Here is a 24570-nt window from a genome sequence, read left to right as displayed (position 1 = left end):
ACAAAGGAACAAACAATTGTAAGTATGGACAGAGAAACAAACCATAAAACAATTTCCAAACCTGTAAGTTAAAGATAACTGAAAGTAACTTACGGCTGGTTGTTTGCTTTAACTTACATACTGTATGCTTTGATGTGAACTGTTACATAATGCTAACACAAACAAACCCGGGATAGTGAGTGAAGCAATGTTACCTCAGCAATGCTAATTTATAGCAAAATGAACACGTGTAGAAAATAATATGATGTAAGATGATTTGTAAAGGGATGAGTGGTGAGTACAGAGATCTCACCCACTTCGTCACAAGGTCCCAAACTAAAACGCGTTTGAGTATTATCCTTCAAACTGGATTGTTTTTATTGTTTTTTTATGACGCAGGCCTAAAGGGAGGTACGCAATGACACAGAACATGCAGAATTTAATACTGCACACTAAGAATTGACCTGAACCTTCATTTTCTATATACATTTAATTTTCTTCTTTTGTTTTGTTCCTTCACAATATCATGGGGAAGGATTTATCTTAACCAAACAATTTATCAGATGGGAAACTTTTGTTTTCAAAAGCATACCTTGCTGGATGCTTACCACCTGTAAACATATTTTTTTAAACTGTTGACATATATACCTGTCAGTTGTTAACCTAATCTGAGCCCTTAAGTCTTGTGTATGTTTTCCTTCCAACTTGATTTGATTTGGAATAAATTAATAATGACTGAGATAAAGGGCGGTCGATAATTAGTGATTCCGCCTGATTGCTTTCGATGCCGATACTGACCTTATTTGACAGAGCAGGTAAACAACCAAACTTGAACAATTCAGTTTCTTAGTCACAACAGTGTTGAATATCTCTACTTTGTATCGTCTTGCTGTGGCCTCGTGTTACCCGACACGTAGAAGGATGATCTGATCAGTTCCGTACGTGAGCTGTGCAGATTTTTGAATTTCAAAAAAGGCAACTGTTTTGGACTGATATAAATATCTACCAGTACTGTGACTCTGTATCCATAAACTTCCTGTATGTGCTTGTTTTTGTAGAACCCCCCCCCCCCCCCCCCCCCCCCCAACACTCCAATTGATCTCTTGGATTTGTTTCTGTGTTGATAATGAATTGTGCCTTTTATGTGAGCCTGGTTTGTATTTATAAAATTGTATTGATCCATTAAAATTAGAAGAACATTCGTCTGCATTTACGTGTACGCGGACAACACAACTTCATACAGTATTTGCCACTCTTCCATAGTTTATAGTGAAACAAATCAGGCTGTCTTGGGACTTGGCATCTACCAACATAGTCAACAAATGTTTATGTATTTTGAAGCGCTGCAGGATATTAATCATGTCAAAATCTTTACTCTCGCTATAGATAAACAAATGCAGTCAAACTGTGGGTTTATATACTGCGTTAGTCACTGAGGAGAGGCAAAGACAATAGCTCTGGACTTGTTGTTTTGTTTTCACATTATGCGACCAAGTTAACATAGTGAACTATTTTGCTCTACATCTCACCCATGCACTCATATTGCAAACAGTCTCATTCAGAAACATACAAAGTAATTGCCACTGAACTCACTCAAAAGTTGTAGTTGGAGCATTTAGTGCAACACATCTTTCATCTGTAATTCTTCACATCTGCACAGTTCTTCCGCACCGATGTGCTGAATTATAGATGAATCAAGCTCGAAGCAATGTTAAGATGAATGGCCTTTTTTACAATTCTCCCCATCACCCATTCCCTCGCCTACACTCACTTTTTGCTCACGCTTAGGATGTTTTGTTATGAAAGCAGTCAGATTTGCTTGACGTGGTGTTAACATGATGGAACACAACTTAGAGTTTTATGGGAAGGCTTATTTTTGCAGCTACATGGGCTGAATTACAATGAATCTGGAAAAAAAGTTGACAAAAACAACTCTATATTTTGAAGTTCTCCGTGAAGAAACAAGAAAAGCCAGTGATTGAGAACTGTCCATGTCGTAAGTAGCGGAGCTGGTGACAGGCCTGTACTGCCTTTGTCTTCCTGCCTTCAAATGATCACACAACCTCCTTTCAAATCGCTCCATCCTTATCCAGCCACTGTAGCGTTTTCAAATAGTGGTCACTTGAGAATCGTTTGCCCTTTTCTGAAGTTCACGTGTCAGTTTGCTGACAGTTATTCAGACAGGATGGGCTGCCTCTACCTTATGCCTGACACTCTTTTGGCATTATCACGTAAAGTAAATCATTCAGTATTGACTATATATCTTGATTATGGGTGGCAGCTTTATTCCGTCACAAAGTGGACAATGTTGTGAACAATACGTGAAACACCTGGCTAGGGACAAAAATGTGAGAAACAATGACAAAAAAAATATACTGTATTTCCCGGAATCCAAACTTTCTTGATATTAACGCAGCAATTTTGAATCAGAGGAAACTAGTTCAGCACTATTGTGCGTCAGAGTTGCCTGGAGAATTGCTGTCTCCCTGAAAATGTCATTCACAACTAAGTGTCACTAGCTTTTCTTTTTTTTCCCCTATGAAGAAGTCTGTAACAATAACACCTTTCTTCTTGTTTAAACTCTGTCCGCTGCACCATGTAACATTTTCTCTAATTAAAGCCCTTTTAACAAGCCTAGGCCTCATTAATAAGCTGCACCTCACCTCTCTCTATTGTTTATGCACTCTGAGACACTGCAGGTCCCATCATCCTTGGCAAAGGGAGAGAGAAGGACAAGACGGGAAAGAGTAGAAGGGGAAGCCGATGCTTTTTTCGTTTCTCATCTGGCACATGACGAACCTTTGAGCAGTGCCTTTGGAAGCATGCCATCGCAGTCAGAAACAAGTTAGAGGATTGACAAGTGACCTCTGTCATTTGTTTCCATGTAGAATATGAACCTGGTACTATGGGGGATTTTCCACTGACAGATCGGGTTGACCACTGAATATTTCTGCCATTTCCAACTGTCTGGACACATTTCTGGACGGTTCGGTCTGAGGTAAATTATGAGTCCCCCACTGGACCACAGCCTTTGATACAGAATGCTGTTTGGTATGTTTGTTTCCGTCTCCCCTCAGAGGACCGGGCTGGTTGAAGACTTGCCCGTCTCAGCCAAACCTCATTTCATCCAAAACCACTCTGATGAATTCTGCAGCATCCTCCAGATAGGGTGGGATTCTTTTCTCAGTGGCTGTACGGTCATGTTTTCCGAGAGCCTGAGAGTGCTGAACGTCTCTCGGGCATTTGTAAGTGATCCTTCTATGTCACACAACAGAGAAAACTTAATAACTGAGACTTTAAGGTCTACAGCCTGAACAATATGCTCGACAAAATGTCACAGCTTGAATGATTAGTTTAAAATAAATCCCTGAGTGACATGTATAAGGTGAATGTGTCGTATAACACTAGATTTATCAAAACCAGTGTCAGTCGGATACATGAATGGAAAGATCTGCTCTGTAATTTTCTGTTGTTCTACCGTTGCTTTTATCTCGTTTATAATGTCTCAAATGGTGAATTATATTCCTTGTTTTATTTGTAAGTGGTGACAACATAAAACTATTAGGCCTAGTAACTTGATGAGTCACAGGCCTCAGACCATATAGCCAGTCAGAGATCATTTAAATACCAGTGGTTTACATTTACTTAGCACATCAAAAATAGAATTACTGACAACCATTTTCAAAATCTTAACGTAATTGATTTCCTGCCTTTCAGGAAGTCTTTGGGCTCCGTTTTTTTTCTATGATGTGAAACTCAATTTGTACAGACTTAACAATTGTGTGCGTCGGATAGGTAAAATTGGGGTGTATGTATGGGAAATGCAGGTTTTTTGATTTTAGGTTATGATGCAGCAGAGGAAAAACAGGGACTTATCCAGTCTTCGCTGTTATGAAGTATGCTTTGGCATTTTCAAAATGAGACATGACTGCTGATCAACAACCTTTTACGTTACAGTACATTCTTTTCGCAGACATTTTTGCCAATATGATGATAAATGTACGACCGCCTCTGCCACCTGAGCTACTGTGAGACATGAATGCTTATTGTTTTCTGGGGCATGTTTCACAGATAAACTTCAACTGCGGCTTAGATCTAATTAATAGTCAAACTTCATAAACACATCTAAATATGTCCATTGCAGAATCCAAAACTGGATACATTTGCATGAATTCTGGGTAAATTAAGACTTTTTTTCAAACTAAAAATGCTGACTGAGCCTCTGTGTCAAACCGCTCAGCTCCGTTCATTTGAGCAGGAAATGTTTACCAACTTGATGAATTCAACTGGCACAGCATTTTTGTTAGGGAAATTCAGCGAAGAGCGTAACAATACATCAACAACTCAGACAATACAAGTGACGTAAAGTCTCCAACAGTGTCGACCTGTAGCAGTGGTGAGATGCTGTGGCTTCTTAAGGGATCAGGACTCAAGTCAAGCTCAGGATGGTTTCATCGAACAAACAAAAATCAATCAATTACGACGTCCTCACAGATTTCACTCCTCACTGCTCATTACACAATCGTTTATACATTGCCTCTATTTTGTCACTTGGAGCCACTGCTCAGCATTTGTCACTGATTGTTGCCAGGGCAAACGTGGGTAACAGGTAAAGGAGGGTGGCTTTATTTTCGTGAAACCGGCCAATCTAAGAGTAAAATTAAAGTTGCCTAAACAGCTGACCAGTCTGAAATATGTCACATTGATTTATGTTTAACTGAACTTACATGAATGAAAACAAAAGCACAAGCTCTCCAGATGCGCCGTTTGCTATGGAAAATGATTGCAATCATGTTAACTACACATACAGTAGTAGCAGATGAGTTAAAACATTACTACCTGAAAAGTAAAAAAAAAAAAAAAATGCATTGATTTCAACCTGTGAGCAGATACATAGTGTGTGTGATGTTTCCAGTGCCTTTAGACAGCTGTACTGATCCACCCAACCAGTCCACTCGACTCAGCCCTTACTCTAATTACCCATTCAACCGAAAAACATGCTGTTCATTAGAAGACACTCGCACACGCACATCTTTGTCCTACCTGCTGCTGTCGGCGGAGGTGATGGCGATGAGTGGCGGGGTGCGTAGTGGCAGTGTGGTGGGCCGTGGTGGGACAGTGACCGTGTCTGGCTCCAGCTTGCGATCGCAGTAGTACTGCTCGGCCTGTCTAAAGGCCAAAGGGGGCAACTGCACTGTCCGGCAAGACAGCCTGCGCACCTGGAAGGGCTCCATGCAGGTGACCGGCCCCGGCTCTGGGGAGTCGGACGAATCATCTGACACCTGGATGAGGACGAATTAAGGGTAAGTGAATTATGAAATTCAAATTAAAGGTTTAATGGACGAGGCAAAATGAAAAAGGCTTTGCTCGTATCGACACGTATTGGCAAAACCAAACAAAGAATTATCATCAACTCGGGAGCTAAAGACCCAATTGTACAAGACTCAATTGCAAAATGTAGCAAGACGGAAAGTGAATATTGGACGTACATTCACCGTACAAGTGGTCAGAAATATCACTGAATAGCTAATGTTGTTAGCTATTCAGAGTGGGGGAAACATACTTTAGTCAAGAGATGTGCCCACATTACATATAAAATCTTTGTAAATCTTTTTTGAATAATTGTTCGCTATGAATCGAGTTTGTTTAGAGGCTATGCGGTCATGTGCACAAATGATATAATCTTAATTAATTTTGTATGCAACTTTATGATTGTGAATGCATCTTGACGTTCTATAGGCTCAACAGTAATGACTGATAATGATTTACATTCCATCCAAGAGAAGAAAACATGAAATAAGCTGATGGCAAGTGATGATTAATAATGTTACAAAATAAATTAATAAATAAAATGAAGTAAACAAGATCAAATATATTGGCAAAAGAAGTCACGAAGGGCATGCTGTTGGATGTAACTAGCACTCAAAAAAAAAAAAGTCACCCGCTTGAGATAAGGTCAAACTGAAAATCACACAGCACGTCAGCTCAAGGGAGGAGGGGGGGAAAAAACAGCAAATGAAAAGAATTTCAGCAGGAGGCAAGCGCCGTCTGAAAGCTGAGACTGTGTACTTCTAAGGTGAAACCACTGAGAGGAGAGAAACTCATTCTACATTAGCAAGTTAACCTGGTGGAAACATCAGGGCGTCTATGTATCAGAAAAGTTGACCCTGCTGCAGTGATGCAGCGCAAAGCCTCCTTTAAACACAGGACTGCTTCAATTCCAATGTATCTCACATTGTCGTCAAAAACCTTTTTTAGGAAGTATTGCAACTGGAAATACAGATAATCTCATTTTGAGAAAGGCCGAACATATTGCAGAATGCTAATTTGCTATTTTGAGAATGCAAATTGATATTTTGCTTCATTTGTTTTGGTCTCCATCATAAGATGCTTTTTTTATTTTATTAACACACAATACACTGAAGACTCTTGTGGACAGAAGTTCAATTACATGTCGTTTCTTTGGCACACTTTCCTCTGGGACATTACAGCGGTAATCAGTTATTTATCTATCGAGTGGTTGCAGGACTGTCTTTGATCCAGGACTCTCTTGAAAACACAAGCACACACACACGGTATGGAGTGAGCTGCTGAGACGGCATGATGAATTGAGGCAGCTTCTGTGTCATTAATCTTGCCGCGAACTATTACAAGTTTTTATTTGTTCCGCATGAATAACAAGACTCTCCCGTTAAGGAAGGGTCAACCACTGACGTTTATATATTCAACATTTACAGCACATTTACAGGTGATAAGCCCGCATTATATCCCTTTTGTAGAGCGAGGGCCTCTCCTCCCTTCAGCCCACAACACAGAATCTCGGAGAGAGATAGTACAGTTAATACCCGGGTGTCCTAAGGGTCACCAACTGCGATGGCACTCTCTACCCAGACTATTTTGGAGCGGAACAGCCAACTCCAGCAGTAACAACTGAGACAGACTGTCCAGACACAATGCAACCCGGAAAGGATTCCTGACAATCAGCCCTGACAGGCACATTTTTAATGAGCACTGCAATAGTTAAACGGGGGGATTTTTCCAGACTATTTTATGTATTGCAGGTTTTCATTGAGTAGATTGATTTGCTGTGCCAAGCAGAGAGTGGTGCGTGCATAGCCTGCAGCAACCTGCTGGATAACTACACCTATTCACCCTCCAAGTGCAAACAAATGAATTATCCTGGCAGTCAGCACTATATGCTGCCCCTTACAGCATTATACATCTCTATTAGACCAGAAAGACCGATGTGTGAGGACTGATGTGTGTGTGTGTGTGTGTGTGTGTGTTGGGGGGGGGGGGGGGGGGGGGGGGGGGGGGGGGGGGGGTTGTCTAGTCAGTTCTTATGTAGCAGGGACCTACTTTCAAATTATGGGGACAAATCCCCATAACATAAATCATCCACTTTTAAGGTAAAGACATGATTTAAAGTAGTGGAAAGTAATGTTAAAGTAAGGTTTGGATTAAGGTTAGGGTTAGTGTGTGTGCATGTATTGCATGTTTGTCTCTCCTCTCTGTCTTTGTCGTGACTGTTGTGCCTCACCCCTCCATCGTGCAGCCTCAACACCTCAGCCCCCCCCTCCTCTTCCACCCCGCCATCCATCAAGATGCCAATCTTCATCCAGGAAGCCATCGAGCCTTTCATTCCTATAATTACCTGTATTAGACTCATTGCCATAGAGGGTGCATGGCTTGCAGAGGGGAACGGGGGAGCCGACATGATTAACCCTCACAGACTGAGGGTAAAGCAGAGAAATGATGAAGCTCACGACTCTGTTAGGTCAGTATTAACCACCAGACAGTACGTTCAGAGACCACTAAACAATTTATATAATGACATTTTGTACTTATGGGATACAGGTGTGTTATATTTCTACTTGCACTTAATTTTATGTAATAAACTTCAGCTCTATCAAATCACTCAACTTACTTAATCACTTAAAATCTAATTTCCATCTTATGTTTTTAATCAAGTTCATTCACCTTCACCTTGGACAAAGTTAAGAACTCTCCTTTACAAAAAATGTCAAAAACTAAGTTTTCAAAATATCAGAATTTTACAATATTGATATACTACACTTATCCCATGATAAGAAGAAAATCGAAAAAATAATGGATGTCTGTGTGTGTGTGTGTGTGTTCATGTGTGTGTGTGTGTGTGTGTGTGTGTGTGTGTGTGTTCGTGTGTGTGTGCGGTCGGCGTGCGTGTGTGTGATTTTCCACTGTAGAAAATACACACAGTCCTTCATTATCACTCAGTTGTGCTGTCTCTCCTAATGTCTGAAGTGGCTCTTTATGATAAGTGGGATCAGTGAAAGGTTAATTGGTCTGCTGTGGCTCTTCTGTGCTCTCTGTGTACTTCATGTGCCAATCCAGATCCAGGCAGGTCCAACTGTTTGGCCACAGGTCACATTTGATTAAATCAGCAGAGAGCCTACAGGTAAAAACGAACGATGCATGTTGTGGATTCGTTTTTTTGCTATTCCTCTGTTTGTGGGAAGTCATGAAGGAGATCATTTTCTTGTTATCAATAAAAACTGAGACAAAATATTTGGCACACACAATAGTGCAATGTAGTGAGGCCTAGCTAGTTGAATGCTGCCTTCCAATGGAAATGATGCTTGGTAACTATAGGGAGGAATATTGTAAGAGTACTGTGGCATGGTATTGTTCGCAGCTTAGCGCTGACAAACACACTGTTTAACCAATGCATTACAGTTATGGCTTTTGGGCTTTTGGTTTTGGAGAGAAAAGACGTGACTGTCCAAATTCTTTGTATACCAGGTGATCTGTCTGACAAGAGTCCCATCCACGTGGCGAAATCCAAAGCTCGGTTTGCCAAATTAAATTGTTGCTAAGGAGGAGGAGTTCAGCACATTGTCAAAATAGCAAACTAGTTTTCCAACGTAGATACAAAGTAGCCATATAGAGTCGGTGAACGGTAACGGGATTAAATCTAAGCATTAGCAGGTTCACACACAGTTGATGACATTGATGGCGGATCTGGTTTCTTTCGGGAAAAAATATCCTCTATCTCAACAATATTTCTTCAGTGGTTTGAAAAATTGTTCATTGTGTAGATAAGGCAATACTTCAGGTCTATAAATCAGCCGCGAGACATAGTAATAACCTCTGTGTCGTATAGTGAAGAAGTACTTCATTAACTTTAGTGTAAAAAAGTGTAGAGTAAAAAAAAAAAATCTATTCAAAATGGGTTCTGCTCTGACGGGAGCCCTTTGCTTACATGTGTTTGCTGACTAAAAGTGTGTTCAAACCGCCTGAGGATACTTTGATCATGAGCACATCAGTATGTATTACCAACTGAAATGTCTGCCCCCGTTATAAAATAGGTGTTTTGCAGTTTCAAGGGCCAACCAACGCCCATCCTTGAGAAAACACTCTTGAATAGGAATGTACATGACAAAAATGTATTCATCACCTGACCTCTTGGGGGTTATGGCCTTTGATGTGATGCTTCTTAGATATGCAGGTGGTTCAACTTTGGCATTGATATTGTTGTTAAGCCTTTTCACTGTTCCATCTTTGTAACGGTGCTGCTGCTCATCAAACAGCCAGCTCTGTTTACCGAACCACTGGGGATCGAACCATATCACGTTCTTTTAGAGGTTTGAATGTTACTCCCTCATTCATTACAATTAGACCATTTTGTCAGCAGAAAAGAATCCATCCCCATGATCATAAACTGAATTTTTCATCAACACCTTTTTTTTTTCTTTTGAGAGAACAACTTGACACCAAACATTGGCTGGGTGTCGCTTGGCCTTCCGATTTCTGTACATGTTCACAGTGGAAACGGCATCTGGACAAGACCTCGGCCCAGTCAGTCCTTTTGTTTTATAATTATACACATATATATAAATTAGTTTAAGAAAAACAATGGCATGAACTTATCAGTATGCAGTACATGTGTTGACATCGGGAAGAGCTTCTTTTCCTTAATGCACTTTTCTTCATCTTTCCACATATGCCTGCTTGCATACTGATTACGTCTGCCGAGTGTAGGAGCATTGCCCGAGGCAAGCTATAAGGCATCCCCTTACTTATTTACTTACTTATGTCTGAGAAAGGTTTCCATGAGATCAATATATATTACAACATCGTACAATCCACGACTAGAGAGACTGAATGTGATCAATGTTCAAAGATGTTTCAAAAAGCAGGTGTATTGATCTTGGATCCGGACATAGTACCACACACCAACACTCCAAACTCAATGAGTGGTTTTGACACGAGCTACTAAACGAAACAGCGCTGATCGCTATAAAGGGTTAGATCAAGCTGAGGGAAGGCACCATCTTCGCTTTGAGCCAGGGGCAATCTGCACTATATTCAGTATGCCCAACCCGTCATCATCAGTGCCATCATTCATCTCTTTGCTCTGAATTTAGCAATTGATTTTTATCAGAGAATAAATCTTAAATGGATTGTGGGTAAAGGCCGGGAGCAACGACAGAAGTGACTGGCAAAGAAGTTGACGCAGACAAAGGGTGGAAGGGAGAGAGGGTCTGAGAGAGGAGATGGAAAAGAGAGATTGCCATTGGAGGAGATGCAGTAAATCACCCGGTTGAAAAAAACTATTTAGTCGTCCCATTTATCTACCGATATGTGGGCAGCTTTTGTCTGTCTGGAAGCCAACACTGCATTTGAAACAAAACAGAGAGAAAAATGTTTTATTAACAGGTTCTCCTATGCCAACCTTATGTATTTAGGAAAATTTGACATCTATGGCTCATGTTACTCTCCAATCCAAAATTCAAATGACAGACGCAGGTTTGCTTTGCAAATGCTGTCCTTGTCAGACGGTTGCTGCAACAACGCTGGTTCAATCTGTCACTCCATGGCGAGAGGTTGGTATTTACAACCAGGCTGTGTGTTTTTACAGCTTGATCTGGCGGCTCACCTAGCTGTAAAACACAGCATCCTGTGGGGTAATGAAAATTAACTCAGTTCATCTCCTACAGTACACAGTGCTCACAGCTTCTCAGCAGATTTCACATGTCAGGGTCAAAGGACGAAGAAAAGAAGGGCGCTGCATTGGGATTGGGAATAATGTATTGTCTATATATATATATATATATATATATATATACAGTATATATTTACTCCTCTTTTTGTTCTCGGATCTATGAATAATTCCACAGACAAAGGTTAATATCACGGTTCATGATGTCCATACATGGGAACAGTGTTTTGATTTGGAGTCAGAGACAGTACAATAGGGAACACTTCTTGGGCTTGGAAATGACATTGTGACATGACCACGTGATACGTTTATTTTTAACATCTTAGGATTTCTGTGGATTTACAATACAATATCAGAGAAGACAATGTGGTGAGGCGATGCCTCGATGATTTTTATTCATTGCACACTATATACGGCAAAGAGATCACTGCTGAAAGTGGCGTTAAATAACGTAGACTGGTTCTCTAACGGTCTAGATTCCTCATCAATCATCAGATAACCCCAGTTTCTTCACAGTATATTTACTGTGTGAAACACAGCCTGTGCATGCAGCTGCACCATATGTGGAGTAACGTTGAATTCATAATTTCTTCCTGTTATTTACCCACAGCTGTGGAGGTAACTGCTGCTCTTGTTATATGCAAATTACCTTTCTGTTCTCAGACATTCATGGCCGCACATTGAGATTTTTTTCTTTTTCTTTTTATCCATCAAGTATTCAAGTAAGACTGCCCTACGTCCTGTCCATATTTTCATAACCTCTTGGGCTGCACACTGTGAATAAAAAATGTTTATCTAAATTTTGATGTGACATAGGACACATTAGATAAAAATATGTATGGTTCTAAAAGTGTCCACTTTTACAGCATGATAGAACGAGGTTGTGAAAGCAAAACACAAACGCAGAGGACACTAACATATCCGATCCCATCTCGCTTCCATTTACCTCAGCGGGGAAAGTGAGAAAAATGAGACGTGAGAAAAGATTGAGTGCGAGAAAACTAGCAGGACAGGTGATAAAGAAGTAACAGCGGTGTGCTGAAGTATCGTATTGGAGTTGAGGGAAATGAATCAATTAGTTTCAAATGGTGAACAGCACTGACAGGGGGCTTAAAACTCACAACACATTTTGGGGGACACTGCACTGGAATATATAAAGGGTGGAGCCCACTTGTGGTGTTCTGTACCTAAAGGCTGCACTGAAGATGAAGCATTAGTGTCAGGAGGAACCGACTGAAGTCGACGAATTGAATGTGGAATTTAATAACTTTGATACAAACAGGATACGAGACTCATCGCTCCATGAATCCTTCATGTCGACTTTCCCGGGCAGAGTTCACACACCACTCTCCAGGCATCAACTCCACACCCATGCTGAGCACCCTGCCAAACACCTCATGCAAGATTAATCACACTTTTTACGCAGTCAACAGGCTGTGAAATGAGAGCGGTGTGCAGGTGGTAATTTCCTTATACACGGCGTATAAGAATAAATAATATTAGGCTTGTCTACTACCTCTCTACCTGTGTGTGTGTGTGTGTGTGTGTGTGTGGCTGTCTTAAAGTGCAAGATCCACGTGGACAAAAGAACAAGCTGGCAGACCCTGACAAGTACTTGGACACCAGATAGATCAAAAATTTTCCCCCAGTTGAGTTTTGGCTTGAGGAGAAAAAGACAAATAATTTCCCAGAGTGCCTGTAAATATCCCCATTTCATGGCACTGCCTGATAATCAAATTACATGGTTCAAATATGGAAGCGATTGCTCCACTCACTCTCTCATAAATAAATAAATAAATAGGTAGATAAGCATGTAGCTCAGAAACAATTAACATTTTTTGCACTCGGCCTAGCAAATCAGACTGCTGTTATTATTATGTCAGGTATACTGTAACGATGAACTCCGCTGAGTGTGATGCAGGTAAAATGTTCATTTTAGAAACAAAATCAAGAAAAGGTAGTGGAAGGTGTAAGAGGAGAGGTGAATGAGTGCTTCCTACCTGAGCTGAGATATGAAAATATGGTTTGGCTTTTGTTGTTTCTGATAATAATATCTATAATCTATAATAGGCTATCTCAAATCCTGAAGGGGATTCAGACAAGTGTCGAGAGCTAGTGCAGTGGCTTTTGGGGGAAATGATCAGATGTCTGTGAAATGGAATTGGGAATCATAACATGTCGTCCCACCCATTTATTCCATTATGCCATTATTTTATCTCTGTTTTGTGTCCTACTCATCCCTCAGTCACTTTTCCACTTCTCTCAAAACACCCCCCCCCCCCCCCTTCTCTGATCCTGTTCAATTTAATTTACCAGCTCTTTTCATTTAATATTCTGTCATCCACTTCCCCTCAGCACATCTCCCCGCCCTCACCTGCGTGTGCTAGGCACTGACTGGCTTTACTGTTGATTAATGTTAATTTAAGTCATCATAATAATTCAGGCAAAATCCAAACCCACCCCCTCATCCTCTCATTTTGCCCACTTCCCACGCATTAAATCTATAACCATCCTCCTCTCAAGATTGAGTTTGAAGAAAAACAACTGACCTTCTGATTCAACTAGATTTTCATTTGAATGATCTGATATAGATTTATAAAATCCCAAAGTTTTTTTTTAATAGATGCCTTTTACAGTGTATGGCCTTTTCCCGTGAAAATTACAGCACAGTGTTTGTTTTCCTGATATGCGATGTGTATATCACAGTTATGTCTGATTTACACTGGCTGCCTGGTGATTTGATTTAAATGATATACGGATAATGCACAAAATACGGCACTTGTTGACACTTAAATGTGAATTAATAAGTGCATTATGTAACTACTTAGGGGTCAATTCTTAATGTAAACAAATATTTCAACAATGCACCATATTAGAGGGCTCCTTCTACAATTCACGGAATTAGTTCTGAGAGAATCTTTTTCATATCCTGGCAAAATTCGTATTTTTCACTGAACTATCCCTCAACGCTGAATCGAATCAGATATCAAATCGAATTGGGACCTTGTGAATCGTAACTAAATCAATTTGGGAAATCGGAGGCGATACCCAGTGCAACATCCCCATCCTCTCTCCACGTCCATCCACCTCACTCAAAACTCTCTCATCCTCATCTTCGAGGCCGGAGACGCCCGGACACATGACCCGGACGCTCCCCTGCTGGGCTCTAATTGGTGATCAAAATGTCCGTGGGAAGGAGACGGGAGCGGCATTTGGCCCACTTCTATTCCCTCATCACATTCACAGGGCCACAGTCACAACTGCGTAACCATGGCGATGCTGATAAGGTGACTCATGACTATTCATCAATGGCGCTGCCTGATTGGACAGCCCCGGAGAGCCTTGTGAAGCATATTCATCAGCACAGCCTGGGTCCCAGCTCTACCTCAATATGCCCCCCAGGATGACGAGGGAGCATCTCTGCCGCTCTCGGTTTGTTTTTCACATCCACGCTTGTTTTAACATCACCCCCCCCCCACCCGCTCTCTCATGATGTTCCACCCATTTCTCTCCCAACACTTGTCCCTTCTTTACTCCCTCGGCGTTGCTCTCTTCGCTCTCCCCTAATTGATGGAGACAATCACAATCACGTCACAATCACAGGCAGATCTGACATGAACCTCACCTGACCAAATCTACTACTGCTGCCTGGTTACAAATCTCACGTTACATATTCACAGGTCGTGTGTTTAGTAATGAACAGTTGTGTGTTTTTGAATTAATTGCCTGTTCAGATACACAAATGGGAATTAGAATCACATTATTTTACACTCAAAGTATTTTTATTCCATTTTAAAAGTAATTTGTGCCCGTCGCTTTCATTTTTTTTTAATAACCAGGGGGACAACATGCTTTTTGTTTTAATGTAATGTTATGCATTACTCTGAGCAGCCATATCTTGCAGGCAGTTGTGTCTTTGGATGTTTGTCCATAGGAGACACAGAGAGATCATGAGAATCATCCGTGAAAATGACAGTTTACAGTGCACTTTTTAATATAAATACATATATACAGTACATTTACATACCACGGAGCTATAGGACTATAGAACAGATAATAATATGTTTCTGTACCAAGACGGAGTGAAACTGTGTGGGAACCTGAAGCAGCACCAGGCTCTAATGGCCTGTTTGACATTTCTGTCTGTTCCTTCACTATGATTCACACAGAAATGTGGATCATGTGGCAAATTTATAGCACGACTGAAAATATTATATATATTCTTAATTGTTTCCCTCTGTTGAAAGGTGCTATTTAAAGATTTTCAAATGTGGTTTCTTGCCAGGAGCAGGTGGTGGTGATGGCCGCGTGCCGAGGGCTTCAGCCATCGTTGCATTTCCAATTCAAGAGGTTACAAAGCCGCCCCCTGAGCAGCGCCACGTCTTCAGGGCAGACTGGACTATTCGCTGTATCGGAAAATGGCGGAACAGGAGCACAACGAGAGTTAGCATTGGCGCTGCTTTCCATGGCTGGAGACCGCTACTGGTGAGTGTAGGAATGAAGTTTGATGCTGAACGTGCAAGATTTCTGCATGATGGGTGAAGTGAACAGCCGTTAATGATAACGTTGGCTGTGTAGAATTTTTTTTCTTCAATGCTCCTCTGCAATAGTCCTCTGTATACTCATATTTCCCCCGATGTCAGCCCATTGTAAAGACTTGCCCTACTTTTGAACCTGAACTCAAGGTCAACAACGGCAGAGTGCGAGAGAATATCTTATTCATGCATGGGAGGATAAGCCCGATTGTGTCTGCTGATGCTGCTGCTGCCGCTCTATCCGTGCTCCATCTCCGGTTGAACTCCACGGCTTTGGCCTCTCTAGTCGTTTGTTAGGATTTCCAGGAACCTGCCAATTAAATCCAGATGGATAGTGGTGGATGACAGACAGCGTGGACGCAACTCTCGTGTGAAAGCCCACGTACAGTCGGTTTTGATGTTGATGGTGGCGTAGCTGCTGTGGGGGGATGGGTGACGCGGGAGATACAGAATGCAATCAAAGGAAAATGGAATTGGAGTTGGTGAATAACACCAAGGCTATGAATAGTGGGCTACCAAAGAAGAGAGGAAATCATTTGAAGTGTTTGTTGTCACGTACGCTCCTCAAGTAATTCTTGCAGAAGAGGATGAGGATGTACAGCTAGTGAAATGTTATTTTTCAAGCAAAAATGTCAAACATTTAATACTCTAAGCTTCTCCACTATGAAGATTCCTTTTTCTAATAGAATATATTTTGGCTTTGGACAGTTGGTTGGACTAAACAAGCGATTTTAATTCGATTTTGACAAATTGGGAAATTACTATATGCACCACAAAGACCAACTTAAATTAAGATTAAGATTTCTAAGACACGAAAATATTGTTGTAGTGGTGCAACAAAAGCAAAAACCTTTTTTAATATTACATATCATCGCAAACAAAAAACTTCTGTCTCAAGCTTTACAAACAAAAAGATCTGCCACAAAAAAAATGATCTGCTTGTTACAACAAAACAAAATTCTTTTATAATCATATAACCGGAGGAAGTTATCAGAAAATAAAGGACATTTCAGTAAGAGGCAAAGCCTTATTGTCAATTTAATTTTCAATCTCACCTGAATCCCATAAAAAACGGACACAAACCTGCCAGCTAGCTAATGGTAATGCATCTGATGAGAACTATGGACATAGAGATCTTTGACTTTTGATGAAATTCTGCTTCATATGAATCTCTTTGCTGATACAATATGTTCATATTCCAACTCTGTGCAAAAGATCAACAGAACCATCTCTTCTTGTGCAGGAAAAAAAGAAGAAGAAGAGGGTTTTCACTTACACTGTCCCGCTGGCTGTCGTCCCCGGACCCGTCATTCTTTAGCATGGTGTGTGCCACCTTTGAAAACAGGCAGGGCTTAGTCACACATAGTTTATTTGAAAGGTGGCTAGCATATAAGAATAACAACAACAACAACAACAACAACAAACAGTTATGAGCAGGCAGCCCATCCCCCATAAATCACAGCTTTAGGTTAGGATGAAGAAACAAACAAACACATACAAAGGTCGTACGAAGTATGAAGTTTCTGAAGTCTTTTGACTTTAAAAAAAATTTAAAATAGTCCTACGTTATCTTGAAAGGCAGAGGTGAGTTCACGTGACCTCTCGGGAGGTTTTGTGGTTTGAGTGTATATGAAAGCTTCCATCTCCTTGACAACCAGGTACTCGTGCATACATGTATATCCGTGTGTGTTGGTTGGTGAAATAGAACCACGCCGGGATCCACTGGCCCATTAGAATGCATTAGAGTGTAAAAGGTAAAGGTCAGTGAATTATCAGCCAGACTTGCACAACTCTGTTCTGTTTACCTGGCCTAATAACCCAGAGCCCACACCTGCCTTTCTCTGCTCACACACGCGCACGTGTGTGTGTGTGTGTGTGCGTGTCGACCCACACAGACACAGCTAGGCAAGACCAATTGTGCTGAACTGGATGTCCATAACCATTTACAATGTGCAAAATGTTGTGACACATGGAAAATCCTGTAGAGCTTCAAAGAGGTAAATTGTCAAATTTCTCGGGTGGTTTGACTGGACCATATTCACACTCTGTCTATTTCTGTTTTAGCATTACTGTCACGCCTCGGTTTCTCTAGTTGTTACCGAGTATCAAGAGAGCCAGCAGACGATTCAGGAGTCCTCACTTTGCTCTGCCTTTTTATTGTTATTTTTATAACTGTCCCCGTCTCCTCTGTATTTTTCATCATGAATAATGTATTTTCCTACAACAGTGACTTTACTTTGTGGTCGTTTGTGTTCCACAGTGGTGGTACAAGCATACACCCGAATGCAAAGCAACTCATGCAGTACACCGGCATCGTGTCACTTGCCATTTAATAAGCTATCATTTTGGTCCACGAGCTCGGAAACAATACCGACTCCACTCCATCCCTCTATCCAGTGACTGATCAGCAACACTTGGTGTATTTTGAATGAGAAATCAGCGAAAACAGGCCACATATTATCCGCCACTCTTTAGCTCGGGCACAACAACCCCCTAAAGTAGATGTGGCCAGGTAGTTATCACGGACAGAAAAACAGACCAGAGCCAGTCTCCATCGATTGGGCTCTGAGGAAAGGAGAGGAATGACATGGTACACTGGCTTTGCATGATGTTGCCTTTGGGTTGAATCAACTGTCTATCATCATGAAAAATGTTTCATATTAAAGAGCACCATGTGCATAACTGTGCACAGAGGCCAGACCATGCACTGCAACAACGCATGCCCATTCATACACACATTTTAGGCATTGGTAAAATGAATTTTGTTTGCATTCGCTGTTATGTTATTTAAGTTTCTTGGAAAACTACATGTTGCTTTCTGGGCATCTCACATTTAAATGTACTATCCCTCTGCAAGAGTTTACGATGATAACAATGCGGGCCCTTATGCTGTCAATGGTGTACTTGACACTTCCAACACAGGAGCACTTCTCCTCTTCCAGTGCCTGTTTGAAAAAAAACAAACATGGCGGATTATTATGAATTTGTCTACGCTGCAGTTTTGAGAGAGTTAACAGCTGTTTACCAGTAGACGCTGGCGGTCGAACGTGGCGCTCGGCAAAGAACGAATGCCGAGAAAACTGAGAGAGTGGCACAAACTTTCCAAAAACTTTGTGTCACACCACGTTGTCATTATAAGCCCCTTTTCAAAATTCATAATGCCAGGATTTTTTCTAATTGTTCAAAGTCTGCTAAAAGGTCTATAATGACTGGAATTAAACAGAAGCTGCTGTGAAAATGACTGGGAAAAAAAAGAAAAACAACTCAGTTTCTTTCTATAACTGTCACTTCGGGTTGGGCCTAAAGCCAAAACATGATAATTCCCCAAAATAATGTGAAGGATTTTAGCATTGAAGAGCCACAGCAGGAGACATGGCACAGATACAAAGAACACAGAGGGAAAAACAGACGGATAAACAACATCACACTCTTCATGTCAGCCAGCCATGATTATTCACCTTGTTGTACATGCCCCCTGAACGCTGCACAAAGAGGATAAATGTATTTTGGCATTCAAAATCATAATTAAAACTCCACATTGATCCAAAGTGGGTAGTTGGGATTGTTCGGAAATACATTTTTAGACTGAATAGCCCGCAAAACAGGACTTTTCTCTTTGAAGAACTGCCGGTGAAAAGCTACCAGCTCTTGTCTTTTTTGTTGTTTTGCAGACGGGGAGATGTCTGTCTGTGCGTGATCAGTGTGGTGGGGTGTGGTTGTACAGGGGGTTGACTTCTGTCTGGGCATCTAGCATTAGTTAAGCGGGGCAGGATTACGCCTTTACAGATCCCCCCAGCTGAGTGATCCAGATACGAAAAACTGCCCGCTGCGAACGCAATTCCTTCCCCTGTCCCTTTGATACATCCTCTGTTGGCTTTTTCAATTAACTTCCTGCCATCTTCCGGAGAGCGATGACAGTTTATCCTGTGTGATCACATTAGGCGAGTGAGCAAAAATGAGCTGAGCAATGGCTTCTCCTCACCCGGCAGTGGAAGGTCATGGCTGTCTAATGTGCTCCAAATTTCCGCTGCTGTGTGAAACGTCTCTTTTCCTCTTGTTGAGCTCCCACAGCTGCTTATTGAATAATCGCTCAAAAGAAGCGCAGCCTTTTATTGTAGCCGTTCAATCAGCTGAGAGGAGCAGGCGCAGCGTTGGGGGGAAAAAACCCAGTCGCTCTGTTCGCTTTTTTTTTGTCGACAGATCTGCATAGACGGTATGAATCAAGAGAGCGTTTTGTTCAACTTGTCAGGCTGCTGGCTGCAGGACGGCCACCTGAGGATTACACATCGTTGACATTGCCACACAAGCTCAGATGGTAAGTACTAAAATGAGACAATCAGTAAACAAATCACTCAAAGCTGTTGTGCAGCTCCATCTTAGACTCTTCGAATTAAAATAAATTTCAAGCCAGGGCACAGTGCATTAGTGTCCCCAGTGTAAATAGGCAGTGACACTTGCTTGATTCTCTCTAAAAGCTCCCCGTGTACCATCCAATCAGTCTCGTTCATTCCCCGCCTTTGACTGAAGTGGATTTTTTTTTTTTCCACCTCATGGAGTTCTTACACTTATCCAAAGATGGCAGTGCATAATTATTATCACATTGATTTTGTAATTGTATTTTGGCGACTGATTAGAGCTTTGAGAACTCTGCATTTGAAGATGGGCTATTGTAGGGAGATATAAATTATAATAATGATTGGAAAAGGAGCCTCATAGTTGAGCAGAGAGCAGCAGTCTGCCCGCCCTCTGACTGAGATGAAGCATACAGTAGCAGTGGCTCCTCCAAGTGGTGCTGCACCTGCTAGACACCATAGTAAAAATAAAAAAAAATTGGATTATCAACTTTATTGGATATTAGCTTGTGTGGAGAGACACTTCTGTGCATACGATCTCCAGCAGCTGCTGCCGTAGTTTTGCTGACCTTGTCCCGTCCTTTGCCCCGAGGATCTACCAATAACTGCCACAGCAATCCCTCGTTCCATTCATCACATGAATCAGCCACCATCAAACCACTGGAGGACTGTCGCCTCCTGTGATGCAATCCCACTCACGCACACACTGAAACTCAGAGGCATGCCAACATGTGTGTGCACACACAGCAAGCCCTTGGAACGAATCCTGCAAATAATGGATGAGTGCTGTCACTGTACGGAGGGATTATGACAGGCCTTATTTCTATACTTCAAAATGCCACACTTGGTCATATGCATGTGCCTGTGGGGGCTCCAATTTTCTCTCAAGGGTGGACAAATTGAAAATGTCTGAACAGCTCAATTTCCCCTCCACCAATGGCACTTTTGTTGACAGTGATAAGCCTTTTACTCAAAAACTATTTCACAGCAACCGGACCGAGGATGAAAATGCAATAACATTTACTTGAAATGTAAATTAGCTCTCACACCTCGAGCTCCTTGAAAATAATTGTCTTTTATTCCATCTATTGTCTGGCAGACCCAAGTATGAATCACGCGTTTCATTGTTTGCTTTTTCTGTGCTGTGAAATTGGGGTCATCAGATGCCGGGGTATTTTTTGACGACAGTCTGATATTCAACTGTGCATAGATAATGAAGCTCCATCTGACTGAAATTACACTTGCAGCTTAAAAGATGGATAACCTATCTATGATTCGCAATGAAAATAAATACAGTATAATAATTTTTAAAAGTATAGCAATACTAATAAAATACAAATTTTGCCATAAACAGTTCTTGGTGTTGGAACCACTAAAATCTTTTTTAGCTGTTATCATTAAAATAAAATTGGGGGGGGAATCACTCAATGAGGAAACCTATGAGATGAAAATGTATCTTAATTTTTATCTGCATTTATGTTTTACTTACACCGATTACATTGTAATTTAATCTGTTTGGGGCATAAACATCTTATTTAAAGCAATATCTTTTAATTTTCACAGTTTTCTGGGTGAAAGAGATTTATTGTCTGTGGCCTTTAAAAATATGTATTCTGTCCTACCTCTTTCCTCAGCACCAGTTTATAAGTCACCGTGGACCAGTTGAACCAAATGAGTGGGTTGTGAAAAGTTTGAGGTAAAGTACGACATAGTGTCACAGTCTCTCCAGCATTGGTCTGTTTAGAACAAACATTAGAATGCAGATGAGCATTAACGTTAGGAAAAAAGAATTGCAGTTTTAGGACTCACAGTTGATTTAAAGGCCTTCGTTCAGTGGTTGCAGGAAAACTGTGCGCTGTTCTTCTTTGTCGCCAGCAGGGGGCGCCAGAGCGCTGCGAACCCTTCACGCCAGGTTTTCATCCAGATATACTTCTGTCCTCCACTATGACAAAATTTAGAGCTAATCGATTAGTAATAGACTAGTAAATTCATCGCCAACTATTTTCAATAATCTATAAATCGGTTCAAGTAGTTTTTATGTGAAAAAAAAATCTCTGATTTTAGCTTAAATGTGAATATTTTCTGGCTTCTTTGCTCCTCTGTGATAGTAAATTAAATATAATTGATGTGTGGACAAAACAAAAACATCATCTTGGGGTTTAGGGAAACACGATCAACATTTTTCACAATTTCATGACATTTTTATGAACCAAGCAACTACTCGATACCTCGAGAAAATAATTGGCAGATAAATCGATTATGAAAATAATCTTTAGTTGCAGCCCTAACAAAATGCAACATAATAAGATACCAGTTTTGTTTTGGAACTAAATGTACATTATGCAATATTAACATTAGGGCACTATACTGTACATTCGCCATGATAGTTCTGCTGATACAAAAATCGCAAGGATTTAAAATATTACACTGCGGTGATAGCCTCTGTTTCCATACCTCTCTGAAACACACGCACACAAACACACTAACACAGGCATTGTCTTCTATATCCCGTCCTCTTATGAACATGGCCAACTAATGCCTGATGACATCACTGACCCAAGGCAGTAGTGGGCCCTGCAGAGCTGGGGATGAGTCACTCCTCTCCATACAGCCCAGCAGAGAACAGCAGGCACGCAGTGGTGAGCCGCCTCTCCGCCTGCATCTCTCCCATCACATGTTATCCAGTGTGGACACTGACGACTGACTGAAAACCGCGAATGCTGTTTACTGTCAAGGTCGCAAAAACCAGTCCTGGTTGTTTCGTCCCATCTGACGACCCGGGTGGGGACTGGCAGCATAATTAATGCTTGGTGCCTCGTCATCTCTTTCCATGTGTTTGTATGGGAGTCTGTGTTTGATAACTGTTGTCATCAGATAATACAAGTTTAATTCGGGGCTGGGACGCTATGGCCGGAAAATGTTATCAAAATAAAGATTTTCATAACAGTCCATATCGATAATTAACAAGATAAATGTCAAATTATTCAAGTTTAAATACTAATTATTTTGCTCCTGAGTGAAGGTTGTGGTTTTAAACTCTTCTTGAAACAAATAATCTTTAAACTGCAAAACATTTTACTAATCTGAGGTGTAGAACATTGAAAACAATTATGTATTATACCTCCTCACCATGCTTGCACAATGCATATGCAATATATCGAGATATACTGTATATATTGAACTTGTGATACTGCTATTGATGAAAATGATATTAAGATAATTATTGTTATAATTTTATCGCCCACCCCTATAGTGTCATTTACTCTCAAATGAGTTGCTGCTTATTGTGAAGCTCATAGTACAACCCGACCATCAGAGGTGTGTTGCACACATGGAAAAAACAACTGTGACTCTGCGTCTAAGCACATTAGAACAACGTTAACCAGGGTGACAGATTTGTCCCCTGGCACAACAGCTTCAGCTGCTATAAATGTGTCTGCTCTGCCAGTGTTACACACAATTTTTCTCTCCGACAATTTTTCAGCTGTAGTTGCATGTAGAGCATAAGAGCTTATTAGTGCAATTGATACCGCAATGCAAATCATGGAGAGCGCAACCAACTGCCAGCTGGTGCCTTTTCAGGTTAATTATTATTATTTTTCTTTCGCCTACATCTTGTTGATGGTATTTCTTATTTTCTCCTAATAACTGTTCATGAATTTGCAGCTGCACCATTGCATTTTCACAGTTTAACAACTGCTTCCATTGACGACTTCAACTGTCGTCGTCAATCTTTGTTTGAGGTGTGTTTGGCTCATTGCTGTGCATCTACACACATAGCGAGGGAGGAATGGTGTCTTGGTGGACGGGAGTTTTTGTCCTTGGGAATGCAAACACAACAACAATTCTACATTCAATGCCTTCTGTCCAGCCTGAGTTTGAGCATCATCCACCTTCCTGTATGGAAAATAAAACCTTTTGCACACTTCAGATCCTATAAAAAATCCCATGCAAACTTCACTCCACAGGATTGTCTCTCTCGGCACAAATGCAAAACAAAACAGGCAGTTAAGCTGACCAGAAACATGTGGTGCACAGAAATTTTTTTTCTCCCTTTTGCCAGTGGAGGAGCTATCCTCCCCTGGGCGGGTTGTGTGGACATTACGCTGGGTTAAGGTAAGCAAAGCAGACAAACCAATCAGCTGAAGTCTGTCACAACTCCGCTGCTCTGAGGTGATTTGTCGTTTCTGATCTCTCGTCATGTTATGTAAAGGAGAGCCCTAATTTGGCCTTGAACTACAGTATAAGAGGAGAGCCAGAAAGCTGATTACATATCTGTAATCTTATTTTTTATAAAAAACATTTCCAGTGGCAGTGGAATACGAGGAGAGACGGAGCTGGTTTCTCCAGTGAACCCCTGCAAATGAGCAGATTTGGCTTTTGGTTTTAAAGAGGCATCAAACCACAGAGAAATGTCGGCATCTCGTCTGCGCAATAACAGACGACCATAAAACCAAATGTTTCTCTGCAGATATGCTTACCCAACTTGTTCATCCAGAAAAAAAAACTTTCCCATTAATTAGGGCTGAGCAACATAGCCAGTGTCTCATTGATGATTCAGAGTGAAAGTAAAGTAGCAGGACAAATTTATAACAAACTCTTGATTGTAATCGGTGCATAATAATTTAAAGAATAATTCACTCTTGGATTTGTCAACAAGTCAACAGAAAAGAGCAATCGACTTCACAACAGCTCATTTCAGTATAAACTTTAATAACTCTAT

At 41.1% G+C, this 24570-nt stretch overlaps 1 protein-coding gene and 1 long non-coding RNA gene across 4 annotated transcripts in view; one reads left to right on the top strand and one right to left on the bottom strand.

Annotated features, from left to right (window-relative positions):
* The window catches only part of pde4d (phosphodiesterase 4D, cAMP-specific), a 147461-nt gene that overhangs the window by 115853 nt on the left and 7038 nt on the right, over positions 1-24570 (bottom strand). For all 3 annotated transcript variants that reach the window (XM_035639780.2, XM_035639779.2, XM_047329126.1), the window contains 2 exons: positions 16772-16828; positions 5023-5261 (listed from right to left, as the gene is read on the bottom strand). In XM_035639780.2, the coding sequence (XP_035495673.1) occupies positions 5023-5261; positions 16772-16816 (284 nt within the window). In that variant the 5' untranslated portion in view covers positions 16817-16828. The remainder of the gene's footprint in view (positions 1-5022; positions 5262-16771; positions 16829-24570) is intronic.
* On the top strand, positions 19613-22986 carry LOC118313841. Its single transcript, XR_004794527.2, has 3 exons — positions 19613-19810; positions 21482-21543; positions 22409-22986. It is a non-coding gene; the product is annotated as an uncharacterized LOC118313841 (long non-coding RNA).

The sequence above is a fragment of the Scophthalmus maximus genome, chromosome 19 (genome assembly GCF_022379125.1).
Source record: "Scophthalmus maximus strain ysfricsl-2021 chromosome 19, ASM2237912v1, whole genome shotgun sequence".
Taxonomy (NCBI): domain Eukaryota; kingdom Metazoa; phylum Chordata; class Actinopteri; order Pleuronectiformes; family Scophthalmidae; genus Scophthalmus; species Scophthalmus maximus.
Note: the sequence above shows the minus strand (reverse complement) of the source record. Positions and strands in the feature narration are given on the sequence as shown.